Below are 16832 nucleotides of genomic sequence, written 5' to 3'. Positions count from 1 at the left end.
AGAATCGCCTAACTCCTTCAAGAATATCGATGGCCTTCGAAGGAAGATTTGATGACTTATTGGTGAATTCTGATCCAAATCGTGGGATAGGAGAGAAGAACACGAACTTGCTTCAGACCTGGAATTTACAACAGCAAACTCACAAGCTCTCCTCAAATGTTCTCCAATAGGATCGCCTTACTACTCCAATCAAAACCGATACACAATGGTTCTTCAATCTGAAAATCTGACAATATCATGAACCCATCCACCATGGAAATATAGAAAACTCAATAAGCACACTTAGGAAGACTGATTTGTCTCCCTCTCCCAACAGCAACCCCTCGGAAGATCTCTCACCTCCTCAGTTATGCTAACCATCAGGAGTTTACGTTCCCAAATGATTGTCTGCAGAAACCCTCGGCTCCACAAGTCTACACAAAAAGAGATATTCACAACAACTGATGATGAACAATGAACCAACCTCCTCTATTTATTCTTTTCATATCCAATCATGTGGTTCCTTCTAGAAGATTCTCTTCTTATCCTGTTGTTACACTTTATTATTTTATCACACATTAATTTAATTGCACTTTTAAAATATTATTATATTATAATTAAAGTGCACACGTCTCACAATACGTGTAATCTCCTTATTTCGCCATAAAATCAAGTAGACATAAAATGTGAAGTCGTAAATCACTGCAAATCAACCCCCTAATCAATCCTCTTGGCCTACGAGGGTCAAGTGATAGGCAAATCTCGTGAATATCTACAGACTAATGAGAAGGGGACGTTACATTTAAGGCCAGAGATGATATATCTTGCAAAAAGAAAAAATAACCAAGACCTAATGTAATATATTTACTAGGAATAGCCAAAAGATCAGTATTCTAAAAATGACCCAAAAACCAAATAGGAAACTAGATCATTTCACTAATCAAGAGCCAAAATGCAAATACCAACAATGCAAGAAGCTAGATGCATTAACTGAAATGTCCACATTATTCCAAACAATGCATTTAAGTATATATAGAATATATGAAAGGAAGGACATCACAAATACAAGCAATAGAAAGCATAACTCCTAAATATCCGTAAATAGAAAGAAGTAGCTCCAAAAGGAGATACCGACAACACAACCCCATGACTCATTTCAAGACAAGCCTAAGCAGGCTTAACCTAGGTGTAGGAAAAAATAAAACAACCTAATGAAATGAAATAAAAAGTTACAACACCACCTCTGTAATGTCCCCAACTCAAGCCATGAGGTTTAATTGTGCATTGGCTGTCCTTTCCTTGGATTACCAAGGAGGAAGAGGACTTAGAGCACCATTGGATAAGTGTTAAGAGTCTTTGGCTTGCTCTCTATTCTAATCTTAAGTTGTGGGCACGTCTTTATATGCAATTTAAGTGAGCTTGATTTGTGGACATGTCTTTTTATGCAACTTAGGTGACTCTTAGCCTAAATATTTATTATTTCCCCTTTTCAGTATAATGACTTAAGACATGTACTTTAAGTGATTGTTATTAAACATCTGCAAAAAGAGGCAAAAGAAGGGCACTGAAAACAAAGGAACCTAATGGCTTATATTTTAGGGTTTTATTTTGAGCATTGGATTGAGCTTGCAATGAATCTATGGCTAAGATTAGATCATTCTTTTGGGAGTCATTATATGATATGTTAGGGTTCTCTTCGAGCTCATTATGTGACGATACTTTTCTCTATTGCTTCTGTAATTTCTTGGCTTGAGACTTGTAGATCTCCACCAAGATCTAGACCTATCTCTCTACCCCTCTTTTTCTCACCCTCAGAACTGGGAAGATCTCCACTGGGAAGAGGAGGAATAGTAAATAGTTTTAGCTAGAGCTGGGAAGAGGAAGTTGTAATTGTAATTTGTAATGATGTATTTACTTTTGGTTTTAAAAAAACTACTTACTATTTTGCTTCCAGCCATCAGCATTCCTCATGAGGATGCGATTTTGTAGACACTTTGCATTTAAATATATCTAGAATCAGCTTGTTTCTTTTGTGTTATCATTTATTGACTCATTGGATGCATCTTCTCATTAAATTTTGCAAAAAAAATGCATTTTTTACTAAGTTTAATCGTGTTTTTAAGTTGCTGAGTTTTTCGCCGAGTTTTTCTGAGTTTTTCCCAAGTTTTCCCCGAGTTTTTTTCCCAGGGGCTTGGCTAAAACAATGCGAGACACGCAATGGATTTCAAAGAATTGATTGATTATCAGAATGAGCAAGACGCTCATAAATAATACAAGGATATTTACAAGAATAGCAAGTTTCTAATAAGAAACTGCTGAGAAGATCGAAGACGATCTAACCAAAATAGAATATACACTATTGAGCATTAATACTAAAATTAACATTATTTTAATATTCTATTACCCTCCCTTAATGCTCAATCTGTTAACTACACCTATAGACCCCCTGAATTTTACAAATTTATCAGGACCAAGGGGCTTGGTGAAGATGTCTGCTGGCTGCTCCGAGGTAGGAACATACAGCAACTGGATGGATCCGTCTTCAACCAGCTGTCGAATATAGTGACAATGAGTTTCCACATGCTTGGTTCTTTCATGGAAGACTGGATTCTTGGCGAGTTTGAGCACTCCCTGATTATCACAGAACAAGGGAGTAGGACCTGCCTGGGAGACATGCATATCCGCAAGCATTCGTCGAAGCCAAACTGCCTCACAAGATGCCTTAACTGCTCCCCGATATTCTGCTTCTGTCGAGGAGAGAGCCACTGCCTGCTGCTTCTTACTAGTCCATGTGATAGCACCAGATCCCAAACTAAACACATACCCTGCTGTAGACTTACGGTCATCAACTGAACCTGCCCAGTCAGAATCTGTGTAACCACTGAGTATAGGATCAGAACTCCAAGTGTACAGAAGTCCATAATCAGGAGTGCCACTCACATAACGCAGCACACGCTTCGCTGCTATCCAATGATCAGCCTTGGGAGCTGTCATGAAGCGTGCAATGTAGCTCACTGCAAAACTGATGTCAGGTCTAGTGGCAGTAAGATAGATGAGGCTGCCCACTAGTTGCCTGAACAGAGATTCATCCACAACTGGTGAGGATGACTGAGCTGAAAGTTTGAGCCCGGGTTCCATAGGAGTAGAGGCAGGTTTGCAATCCTGCATTCTGAATCTGTCCACAAGACTTCTGGCATACTTGGACTGAGAGAGAAAGATACTGTTCTCAGTCTGCCAGACTTCAACTCCTAAGCAATAATGTAGAAGTCCCAAATCTGTCATATCAAAGGTGCGGCACAAATCCTGTTTGATCCCAGTGATCAAATGTGCTGAACTGCCAGTAATGATTAAGTCATCCACATAGACAACCACAAACAGAATATCATTACTAGAATGCTTGATATACAAGTTTGCATCAGATGGACTCCACTGAAAGTTATGATCTGTCAGGTACTTATCAATTTTCATGTACCAAGCCCGAGGAGCTTGTTTCAGACCATAGAGTGCTTTGACTAATCTACAGACCTTCTGTTCTTGACCAGCAACCTTGAATCCTGGGGGTTGCGTCATGTAGACTTCTTCCAGTAAGTCACCATTCAAAAAGGCACTCTTGACGTCCATCTGATGGACTTTCCAACTGAACTGGGCTGCCAAGGCAAGAACGAGCCGTATGGTACTCATTTTGGCTGTAGGAGCAAAAGTCTCCTCATAGTCAATGCCTTCTTTCTGTGAGAACCCACGAGCAACAAGACGAGCCTTATACTTGTCTAGGGTTCCATCAGCTTTGTATTTTACTTTGTACACCCATTTGCAGCTAATGGGCTTCTTCCCTGAAGGAAGATCAGAAAGGGTCCAAGTGTGATTCTTCTGAAGACTCTGGAACTCAGCTTCAATAGCCTGTTCCCACTCAGGTATACCTTTAGCCTCTGAGTATGTCTGAGGCTCAAAAACACTGTGTATGTTAGCCATGAGAGCAAAATTGACTGTATGCTGCTGTTTGCTCTTATTACGGGAGGTTCTACCCTCAATGAGCTCAGTATCCCTGAGATCACCAATGGTCTTGGCCCACCATTTAGGCCGGAGAGTAGAAGTGCTAACATCTGGAGGAGCTGGAAGAGGCTCAGGATCAGGAACAGGAGCAGCAAGAGGAGGATTATTCTCCGGAGGGAACTCAGGTAGTGCATCATCGAAAATAGATTCTGCATCATCCCTCCCATCAGGCGAACCTAATGGAATAAGAACACTGTGAGGCCGATCCTCAGAACTCTGCTCAGAAGAAGGGGACTAAAAGAATCCTCTGTCTTCATCAAATACAACATCACGACTAAAGATAAGACGTTCAGTGTCTATATCTATCAGTTTGTAGGCCTTATGGTGATCACTGTATCCTGTCATCATGAGTTTCTGACTTTTGGAATCCAACTTGGAGCGCTTAGCATCTGGAATCCAAACATAGGCAACAGAGCCAAAAACCTTCAGGTGGCTGATCTGAGGCTTCCGACCAGACCAAACCTCTTCTGGAGTCTTCCCCTTAATAGCCTGAGTAGGAGAATGGTTAAGAAGGTAGACAGCAGTAAACACTGCTTCAGCCCAATACTTATTCGGAACACTCCGGTGTTGTAACATAGAGCGAGCCATCTCAACAACCGTACGATTGCGACGCTCGACAACACTGTTTTGCTGAGGAGTGTAGGGTGTAGTCAACTGGCGTTTGATGCCATGGGTATCACAGAAGTTGGAGAATGCAGAAGAACAAAATTCCCCCCCCGTTATCTGTCCTAAGAGTAATGATACTATGTCCAGACTCTTTTTCAACAAAGGACTTAAACTTCTGAAAGATACTAAATACATCTGATTTATGTTTAAGAAAGTACACCCACATCTTTCTACTAAAATCATCTACAATAAGCAAAAAATATTTGCAACCAGTAACAAAAGATGTATTCATAGGACCACAAATATCAGCATGGAGTAATTGAAGTACCTTAGATGCGCGCCAAGACTTTCCATATGTGAATGAAGTTCGATGCTGTTTGCCAGCTTGATAGGCGCCACATACTCCAAGATGTTGAGTTTGAATATCAGGTAACCCTGAAACAAGTCCCTCCCGAGATAGCTGAGAGAGATACTGAATGTTGAGATGTCCATATCTCTAATGCCACAAAGTGCTGAGAGGAGAAACTCGAGCTGCTAGAGCCACTTCAGGAGAATCACCAGTGTCAAGAAGCCTATATAGGCCATGATCCTCTAGACCAACAGCAACAGTAAGACGAGTCTCCCGATCAATGATGGAACACTTGTGAGCACTGAACACCACATCTAGTTGAGGAGAATTCCTCATAATCTGGCTGACAGAGAGCAGATTAAGTTCCATTCCAGGAACATAGTACACATTCAGAAAAATGAGAGTCCTGCCACCAGACTTTATCTAAACAGTGCCTTTGCCAACAACTGTATACTCCTCACCTCCGCCAAATACAACGGAATCACTGAAAGGTGAGAAGTCTGTAAACCAGTCACGCCGATGAGAAAAGTGACGTGATGCACCAGAGTCAATGTACCAAGCAGAAGACCTGGCATGATCTGAAGACCTCCTAGCCATAAAGGCATAAAAGGCAGACTCCTTCTGCTCGGAATGTTCAACAACATGCGCCTTCTGGTGTGACCCTCCCTGCTTCTTTTGTTCAGAAGCGAGCCTCTGACGGCAATCTTTCTTCATATGGCCGTACTTGTGACAATAATTGCACTACACATTCTTCTTCTTAGCTCCATCCTGTGTCCGAGAAGAGCCTTTCTGCTGAGAAGACTGAGAGGACTGAAATTTGCCTTTATCCTTGTGAAAGGATTGGGCTGTGAAGGCATTTTCCGAGGAGGCTGATGTAGTACCACTACCAAACTACTGTTTCCAGCGATCCTGCTGTAGAAGTTTGGTGCACAATTCTGAAAACTTCAGATCAACATTAGTGGAAGTAATATTAAGGGTCTCAATGAAGTGTTCATACGATTTCGGAAGACTTTTCAGAGTGATTACTAACATGTCTTCTTCCTCCATAGTCCGACCAACAGCTTCGAGCTGATCTCGAATGTCCTTAATCCTCGTGAGGTGTTCCAGTAAGGACATACGTTTGTCCATCATAATGGAGAACAGCTGATTCTTTAGAAAGAATGCTCGGCTCTTGTCGGATGTCTCATGCAATTCCTTCAGATGCTTCCAGATGTCGGAAGCTGTCTTCCCGGAAGGAATCTGCAGTAACTGATCATCAGTCACTGAGAGTTTGAGAAGCATAACTGCCTCCCGATTGCGTTCATCAAACTTATCTTGATCTGCACCAGGTGTACCAGGACTGAGCTCTTTTCCTAAAACAAGCTGGTCAAGACGCCTATATTCAAAAATGGTCAACATACGTTGTTTCTAGATGTTGTAATTGTGACCATTAAAGCGTTGACTGCCTTCTAACATCAGATTGGTGAGAGAAGCCATTTGCACGTTTCCCAAAAAAAATTCCGGCTGACCCAGAAAAATCCAAAGACAACCCACAAATTTGTGCGAAAAACCCAAAAGGAATCTGCTGTCAGAATCTAGATCCACGGGCACGAAAATCGAGGCACCCAGAAAAAACGGACAACTACCCAGATTAGGGTTCGAAAAACCCACCAAGAATCTGCAAGAAAAATTGATTTTCGATAAAAACTGAAAGGTTAACACCTTAATCGAAAGTTGCAGAAGGTCATGGGAGCCATGGATTTCACCGAAAATAAATGGCGTCGCCGAAGGTGCAGGTCCGGCGACGCGTTTGCAGGTCAACACCAGAGATGACAAACGGAGGTCGCGACGTGGAGGTTGCAGACACACCGGAGCTTGCAGACAGAACGACGTGTTTGCAGGTCAACACCGGAGATGACAGACGGAGGTCGCAACGCGGAGGTTGCAAACGGACCGCCAAAGACGAAGACCCTGCAGGTCGCGCGAACACAGGTCGCGAAAAAACGTGACGACCCTGCAGGTCGCGCGAACACAGGTCGCGGAAAAACGCGACAATACAACCCCAGAAGCTAGGCAACAAAAAAAACTTTGATGGATTTTTTTCCAGAAATAATTTCGAAAATTTCCACTAATTGGAAATTAGGATTAAAAAATTTTCGAAAAAATTTCTCCTATAGCTCTGATACCATAAAACAATGCGAGATACGCAATGGATTTCAAAGAATTGATTGATTATCAAAATGAGCAAGACGCTCATAAATAATACAAGGATATTTACAAGAATAGCAAGTTTCTAATAAGAAACTGTTGAGAAGATCGAAGACGATCTAACCAAAATAGAATATACACTATTGAGCATTAATACTAAAATTAACATTATTTTAATATTCTATTATTGGCGAGTCGAGCCGAGTCGCGAGTAGTTCAACTATGGGTGAAGTTTCAAGGCAAAAACATGTATAAGTATGCCCAGCCAACATTCAAAATAATAATATATTTGCTGATGGTGATTACTAAGTGGCAGATTGAAGGTGATTTATTAGTGTTTCCAGCATAATTTGACCTGTCCCGAAAACTCGGAAACTTTCGAAAACCCGTACTCTGGCTGTCCCATAAAATTAATGATTGAATTTTGATTATTTGTTTGATTTCCACCATCATGCAAACTCTCAATTTAAATTATTTAACACAAACGTTATATGTTAAGGTTTTATAATGTATATAAGCATACTTTATCCATGTTTTTATACGAATATTTAAAATTTCCCTATATATTTAAAATTTTCCTTATTTTTTATATAGTTGTCCCCACTGCCGTCACCTGTCATCCCCTACTCTAGGAAAAAAAATCTGTCCCGGAAACCCGTTTCCTTGTCCCCTTGTCTACCCATCCCGGAAACTCGAGGTAGCATAGTGATTTATTGATTCTAGCTGGGAGGTTTTTAATCTAAGTGTCCATTGGACACCATTTGAAGTGTTGAAGTTGCAGATTTGTCTAGTTCAGCCTTGGCGCCCCGTTTGGAGGAGAAACTACAGCGATTTAAGTAGCTGGTCAACCCACCATTGTTGGCAATTTGAAGCTTTCTAAGTTTTGCGCCACTATTGGGATTGGGTGATTTTGGCTAAAGTGAAGATTTTTCCACTTTTTTGGAGTTAAGTACTTGTGATAGGGAGGTGCCATTGCTGCGTGTTGACTGGATCTGCATAATTTCACCCTTGCTGGGTGCTGCTTGACCTCCATTGTCGGCTGGGAACTCATTTTCAGACTTCAATTTCATTCCCAGCTCATTTCCACCTTAGCCGATTTTATTGGAGAACTGTATGGAGGTAATTTTAAGGACATTTTAGAGCATTTTCAGACATTATTATCGCTGTTGCAAGTCTAGAACACCACTGTTTGGAGGTTGTCCTCAGAAAAATTTTCATTTCCAGCCACCTCTACACTTGGGAAATTTCACTTGTGCATCGTCCTTATGAGTTTTTTGGGCATTTGGTGGAGCTTCCATTGCTGATCTAAGTCTGAAACCTCACTTTCAGATTTGTCTTTAGACTTAGATATTCATTACCAGGCCTTTGTTTGTACCCAGATTTAGCAATCTTCACTTTGGGAAGGTAAAATCCATCAAATACAAGTGTTTCCTATGACTGCGACAGGTTTAAATGACTGATTTATTGAAGTTGCAGGTTGTCTTCAAACGTTGGGCAGCCATTGTTGGACCTTGAAAGGGTGTCTTCAGACTTTAAGAACTAAAAATCAGACTTTTCCACACCCTTTTCCAAGCATTGTAGTATACTTCCGGGCACTAATTTTGATATTTTTCTAAGTATATCAGGTTATCTTCAGACTGAAACTTCATTTCCAGCCACATGGTTGTGCCCAGATATGACCATTTCTAAGTTTTGAGGGGCAAAATAATTCAAAAGCAAGCATGTGAAATGGCTGTGACCACTTCCTACCATTGATATTCATCATTTTCAGAGTGTCTTCAGAATTTTTTGGAGCCATTTTCAGAATTTCAGAGGGTGTATTTAGACTTAAGCATCAGAAAATCACACTTCAATACACCATTTTGAGTATTTTCAAACATTGGAGGACGTATTCAGACTCAGTCCTCAAAAAATCAGGCTTTTATTACAACTTTGATATCAAAAATCACTCACTTTCTGAGTGTTTTCAGACCTCCAAGTGATATTTCCAGACCTGGGTATACTTTTGGGGCTCCAAATACTTGACTTTTTGAGTTTACAGGGGTGTCTTTAGACTTACTTATTCTGAAAATCAAGTTTTCTTGAGGAGAATCTTCCAGATTTCAATTTATACCTTCAGATTTTCCAGAATTGGTGCTACAATTTTCTAGGACTACCTATCACAAGTTAGGACAAATGTCAGGAACAAAGTCCTAATGTTGTCTGGATGTCCACTCGATCGAATGGTGATCAAATCAACACAAAATTTTCAAGGACAATGAGTTTGGATGAGGGTCGGACTTCCACTTGAGGACGGAATTACAAAGGAAGGGACGAATCAATAACAAAGTTGTCCAGATAGGTCTCAAATTTCCACCAAGTGAAGAAATGAACAAGGATAATGCGGATGTTTTGAGAACTAATCCGTTCGTATGCGGATGGATTTCCCACCAGGGTTGGAATAAATTTTATCATACTTGTGTTTGATTCAATGTCTGTTTGTTCTGTAGGATTGCTATGAGGAAGGGAAGCATGATGATCAAGGCTTAAGGTGAAGGAGGATGCACGCAATGCGGATGAGGAAGATCAATACTTCAAAGATTGGATGAGGATTTCGGGACAGAGATTCCAAAAGGTGAAGATGAGGACTAGATCAAACATGAAGAGAAAACTTCACCTTGATGGTGAACAAATTAAGGAAAGCAAGTTCAAGACATGAGCACAAAGGAATTTCACATCAAGAAATCCGGAACTACATCAAGGAATTTCAATATCAAAGAGCACCAAGGAAGGAAATATTTCAAGATTCCAAGATCGGAAAAAATTTCCAAATAAGGAGGGAACAGTTCATGGAATTCCTTAACAGAAGGATGGAATACAAAGTATCATAAGGAATTCCAAACATTATGAAGAAGAGGAATGTACAAGGCGAATTGATTAAGTCTACAAGGCAGGTTGAGGTGGCATCCTAGTCACCATCCGTTCAATCAAAGGGTACCAAGTCAACATTCATTCAAGGAGGGAATAAGTGACAAATGGCGCTACACCAAATATCATTTATCTTACTTACCCTCGTTTCTCATTGGCCAATGTAATGGTGGTTGTAACAAATCCTAATTAGGGTTTTATCTTGTAATCTTGGTGGTTGATCTCGAATCAATCTGAGCCATTCATTTCTTTTGAGGCTCTATATATACCCCAGTGCCTCTCATATGTAAGCAAGAGATTTTTGAGAATTGTTGGTAGATGTTACAGATTTGAATACAAATCATTGTTCGAATTGATGGTGATTTTTGTTTAAGTGTTGTCTTGCATTCAAGGTTCTCAATTCCTCCAAGTTAGATTAGAATTTGCTTTTAAGTTTGTTAGATTGAATGAAAGAAATTGTTGAATGTATTTGTGTGGAATCCATTTATCCATACCACTAGCCTCTTGCTGATTGTAAGTGTGCCTTGTGTGGTCAATTGGAAATTTATGCACGCTTAACTTTGATTATTATACGCCCATTGTTATGCATCAACTTGGATGGTATCAATGTCTGATGGTAGTAATTTGAAAATCTAGGAAATACACCTTAGATGATTGCACTAAACTTGTGTCAAAATCTATTCGACTTGATGGTGAGACCTTGCCTAGTTTGATTCCACTGAATTTGTTCCTCACTTCTTGCATTCTAGGCTTAGAATAGAATTCCTAACCCTATTCCCTTTTTGCCCCCTTTTTTAAAATTCTTGTTAGAATTAAGTCCAGAGCTTCATTGCAAAATCCTAAGTTATCAGCACACCTATTCCATATCCATGATAAGATTGAACATTCATGTACAATGTAAGTCCCCTTGTGATTCCAGCATTATCACATCAAACCACTGAACTTATCCACACATCCAGACCTGACATTTCGTCACCTTGGAGTTGTCTCATTTGGTCGCGAAGCATAGCATTTGAGATATTTTGTTCAAGAGAGGATAAGATACCTTGGTATTTTATTCTGTGTTCGCATGTGCGTAAAAAACACATCAACAAGTCCATCATAAAATTCATTAAACATTGACTCATAGGAAAAAAAAAAACATAAAACTAAAGGAAGACTCTAAGCAAGTCTCTTTAGAAATGACAATGTCCTCATATGTCTCTTATATGTTGACAATATAAGCATTATGAGCTATAAATTTATAGCATTAACATTTTGCTTAGCATGAAGCAAAAGCTTAAGAAAAATTCAATAGGAGGCGATTGATGAAATATTTCCTTGGTATCCAGACTTTGCAACTAGAGAATTAAATTTTCCTGTTACAGCCTAAAAGGCTAAATATGTCTTATATATAATGAGGATGATCAGCGTGGTGGACTATAAATATGCTTCAACTCATTCTTAGAATGGAATCCAATCCTACCTCACAGAAGATCAATGTACAGATAACTGATGGACAGTCTTATCTACTTGACTCACAGCAGAATAGATATCACCCATGACATTTGATAGAAAATATTTTGCTTCCATCATTTCAACAAACAAATTATGCACAACTAGACAGCTTAAAGAAAACCACAAAAGGTTCCAAAAAGAAAAATTGCATTGCACTAAGTACAAAACATCCCAGGAGTAAGCAATAAAATAAAATATGTAGTTGATGAAGTAGGTATGTCACCACACACTTGTAAGAGCTATATCCATGGCACTAAATAGTTAAGTAACCTCAATGCATCAATATGATAATATTTGACTTATGAAAAATGACTTTTGACAATGAAATAAAAAAATAGCACTATGCTTAATTTCAACATGTTCCAGAGGGGATGTCCCCGCAGCGCAATGACAGTTGCGAAGCCCTGTGGTTGGGCTGTCCCGGGATTGATTCCCATGCGGTCGGCGAAGGAGGAAATGCCAAAGGATGCAGAACAAAACATAAGTGACAGATTGTATCTAGTATGAATATGGGCATAAAACAGGTCATAGGAGATGAAAAAAGAATGACTTTGTGTATTCCATCAAAACAAATTTGATTAAGTTTCAACTGAATAAAAATATTAGGGAATAGAAAAGGAGATAAAGAACCAAACAAAAATTAAGTAAACAACAAACCACAATTTCAATATAACAGCTGAGATTCCTGGAGCAAAAAATGAGGAAAGAATGCCATCCTAGAGTGGCTCTGTTGAAGCAGGCTAAGACCGGACAGGTCTGGCAGGTTCTGCTGAATTTTGATGGAATAGATATCCTTTGGACACAGACTGTAAGCCAGAATGCCATTCTTGCTTGATAATGCACTTTTCTTGTGCATAACAAAGAAAGTGAATTTCAGAAAAATAAAAACAAGCTATACTTGACCCTTAAAGTGCAACCCAAAACAAAAGACATTAAAACAGGGATTAAAACAACATTAAAATTCAAATATGTCAAAATAACCCACTTCTTAAGTGATAACTTTTAAGAAAAAGCAATAATAAAAGATAGTTATCTACAGGTAAATTAAGTGACCTGAGCAGCATGACTATGGATGGTGTCCAATATATATTTCTCATAACCAGCTTCTAAATGGCGCCTTGCCCCAATAACCATAACCATTTTTCTTGACAAATTCTTTGGTGCTTCTTTATCTTCCCCAAGCAATGCCTACAAGATAATGTTAAAAGGTAAAATCAAAAATTATATTGAAAACACTGATACATAAAGAGAAAACCAAACCTTATGTCGAACAATTATAAAAACCTAATTTACGAATCATATTGATACAAAATCAAAAAAGATCTGAAAAACAAAGATAAAAGGAAATATTTAGTTACAGATATTGAGCTATGATGACACAAACAGCTATGCTATGAAACAAACTTTTTAGATAAAAGTCTTATCAAAGAGGTTACCTGAAGCAAGTTCCAGATCTTCTGCATGCTAACAGATTTTGAGCCAGATGTCTCGCTGGCTAGTTCCTCATAAGTTGTTTTAAAAGCTGTTGCCACCTAAGTGTAAAGTTAAGGTAAGGAAAAAAAACATCAAAAGAAAATTCTTAGCAAGAAGACCATATTCACTAAACATATATATCTGAACATCATTCTAATTCATGAATCTAAGCTTCAGCCATCATTGAAATTATTTACTTGTATATAATGGGGGTCAAGATTTATAAGTTGGACTTACAATCCACAAAGTAGGAGATAGTTCTCCGTTAAAATTGAAAATAATAAAATATAAATGCAATGGAAGGGAACAATGAAATTGTGATGCAAATCCAGGGTAATCTACATTAACTTCCAACTGGGTCAAGGAAATTTAGATATGCAAAATCATTAAGTACACACGCTCAACCCTAAAGCATTAAATCTACATGAGTGAAAATTTTGACTCATACAATATCATAGCACATCTAAATCTAAAATCACCTTAAAAGGAAGTCCACGTTCTCTTTCAGCATTAAGATTCCTCACAACATCTGCATAAGCTGAAGCCTTCTTTTCTAGAAAAGGTTTCTCAGTTGCAGGCACTATCTCCATACTTTGTGCACCCTGTGAGAGATGTGGAGTTGCTGTGCCTGATAAACTTCTGACACTTTGACTTATACCAGAAGAAGAGATACCACCATTTGCTTTAGAAATGGTTGGAAGACGACTCATATTGAGCAAAAAATCCCGCTTTTCTTTTTCCCAATCATCCTACAGATAAATAAGTTAAGAAATATACTTTATGGTGATAAAATTGACTTAATATAAATAGTATAAAAGCAAATGCTAGTTTTCCAAGTAAGAATACGAATTACAAAAACAGATCCCAGTCACTGCTATAATCACAGCATAGCCTACATAGCTGAACAAGATGATACCATCCATTAATAAGTAGTATACCAATCAGAGAAAATTCCAATTCCGTAAAATCAAATCACTCAAAATGTCACTGATTTACCGATTCAACCTAAAACTCATTTGCACAATATTTGCATTACAGATGTCAAGGCTAATAAAAATGCTCTTGCATTTCAATAAAGTTCATCTCACCTACAAAATGCTTTCAAGTTGAAACAGCTACATGCTAGAATTTGAAAGCAGAAACTTCAGAGCCCATATTCAATGTTTTAGCCCAAAAGTAGTAGTTGATGTGGGAGAGAAAGAGAGTGTGTCGCAGTAAACCAATGGATGATCAAACACATATTTCAAATAAAAATACAACATATTGGAATAACAAATCTTAAGGAAGACCAAGTATACCTCAAGAACTTGCAACATATAGTCATCAAAACTCCGCAAATTGTCCCGTTGGGCTGCTTGTATAGCAGAGAGCATTGCCATTTCATGAACCTGACAAAATTAAAACAAGTTAGACACATCACTATACAGAAAAAAAATGTAGGCCTAGCATTCTACAGCAAAGACATAGGTAAAGATACAGCTATCGATCAGTTATAGTCCAAGTTTTAGTAAATGCAAAGAGATAAATACAGAAGGGACCAAAAACTAGAGAAACCAATAAGACTCAAAAGCTTACTACAACAGATATGATGTGAACATGCAGGTACATATTGAGAGTCCATTTGAAGGATGCCAATACTTCAGACATGAGAGTTTTTGTGATGTCTCTCAAGGCCTCCTGTTGGGAATCAAATGCATAGCGTAATAATGTCTGGGACGTCAATGTGAAGGGACTGAAAACATCTATCTTGGAAGTATATGTTGAGGTTGTTACTTCTTAAGTGGACACCATGCAAAGACATGTAGATGTTAAGGATGAAGACGTCTTACAGTCCAAATGTTCAGATTAACGTTGTCTAAAGTTACAGGACACTTCCCTTGTCCTATCTAGACACATGATCAGATACCAAAGATGGGTGTCATAGTCCTGGATACCACAAGGATACATTATCAAGATGTACCCACATATGAGCCTATATTTGGGCCATTTATGCATATGGAAACAACACCACAATGTCTAATACCATATTCAGTTTAGGGTTCATGACAAAAAATTCAAAATGTGCAAAAAAAACAATGCCTCCATACACACACATATTACATAACTAACGACAAATACTAAATAGTATTAACTAAAATAGAAAAATCAAAATATATATAAATACATAATGAAAAAAAAATCTATATCCTTCGATGTAAATAATTGAATATATGAATATATTTACAATGTCATCTCTAATTGCACCCACAGCAGGGGATCTTGAAAATTAGCCATATCTGTATCCATGTCTGATATTGTATTCATTTTCATGAAACTCTGACGGTGGCATGATGCAAAGTCCAAAATTTGGAAAAGAAATCAATCTACTAAGGGGTGCATCTGCACATGGAGGAAGCCCCCTTAGGAGGGATGTATGCACTTAAGAAAAGGTCTTTGTGCTTAAAAAGAGGATGTCCTGATTGGTTGATTAATTGCTTTAAAGTGTGTTGTCCCCATGAATTACCAAAGTCATAACCCATGATTTCCTATTTTGGTAAAGACTAGTCATTAGACAGACCCTATGATGAAAAATTGTGAATTGTTAATCCAACTCACTAGTTATAATTATGATAATCATGAATAAATATGTTACATTCTTGATATTGTACACATGATTTACACGAGATAAAAATTATCCAAGTAAATATTTCCAAGTTTGCTTACAAGTAGCTCCGAAAGCCATTTGAAATAGTATGTGTTGATTAAAGTAATATTTAAATTAACGTTTGATCTAGAGAATTATTTGATTATGAATGTGATTTTTAATTATTAATATTAGCTAAGTTACCGATTCAGGTACGGATACGGATACATATTCGGGTACGGATTCACATATTCAGCAAAAAAAAAAAATCTTGGGTACGGGTACGAGTACGAGTACGTCCGTATATATATATATATTTTAATTATATATATGTCATATTATTTATATATATATATATATATATATATATATATATATGTTCAAACTGTTAATGCATAATAGCTTCGGTAAGATAAATGATTGAATGAGAGATAAATGAAGTCTCATTCAATCATTTATCATATTGATTATTAAAATGAATAACCTCAAGCACTCAATTGATAAACATTCTTTGTTTGTATATGATGATTAACTGTTCATTATCATAGAATCCCGATTTGATAATCTATTACACTATTTGTATTCACCGATTATCAAATCGGGTTAACCATTGCAAATCCGATTTAATGATTATCGGGTAGACCCAACATCGATTAGTATCAATGTTAGTTTATGTTTGCACCGATTGTTATCGGGTAGTATATTAAACACACACCGATTGATATCGGGTGATAAGGCAAGCTTTCGAAGTGTTAAATATAATCATACACCGATTGGCATACACCGATAGTTATCGAGTGTTGAACATACACCGTTTGGTTAATAAACGCCATGCACTATTGTTATAGCGAAGGGGCACGATCAAGTGATGTCTTGATCGGCCATGTCCAAAAGACATGGCCGGTCAAGGCATCACTTGACCGTACCCAGCCCACTATATATGTCAAATGGTATGTGTGAGAATGGACATTGAAATTTATAAATGCTCCTCTCACCTGCCACATAAAAGGATAGTCGGATTCATATATTAATTCAGTAATATATAAAACAAGATAATACTAGGTAGAATATAACTTGCATATTGAATGTAAATCGAACATCATTTACACAAACATCAAAATTATATATGTTCAAACATACAAATATGAAACATACAATGTA

At 38.0% G+C, this 16832-nt stretch overlaps 1 protein-coding gene across 2 annotated transcripts in view; it reads right to left on the bottom strand.

The window, feature by feature from the left end:
* LOC131072721 (nuclear pore complex protein NUP93A) overlaps window positions 1–16832 on the bottom strand; it is a 94984-nt gene that overhangs the window by 34410 nt on the left and 43742 nt on the right. For both annotated transcript variants that reach the window (XM_058008967.2, XM_058008968.2), the window contains 4 exons: window positions 14347–14436; window positions 13528–13797; window positions 13012–13107; window positions 12629–12763 (listed from right to left, as the gene is read on the bottom strand). In XM_058008967.2, coding sequence (XP_057864950.2) covers window positions 12629–12763; window positions 13012–13107; window positions 13528–13797; window positions 14347–14436 — 591 coding nt within the window. The remainder of the gene's footprint in view (window positions 1–12628; window positions 12764–13011; window positions 13108–13527; window positions 13798–14346; window positions 14437–16832) is intronic.

Source organism: Cryptomeria japonica, chromosome 5 (assembly GCF_030272615.1).
Source record: "Cryptomeria japonica chromosome 5, Sugi_1.0, whole genome shotgun sequence".
Classification (NCBI taxonomy): Eukaryota; Viridiplantae; Streptophyta; class Pinopsida; order Cupressales; family Cupressaceae; genus Cryptomeria; species Cryptomeria japonica.
The sequence above is the reverse complement of the archived record's forward strand: the minus strand, read 5'-3'. Positions and strand labels throughout refer to the sequence as shown.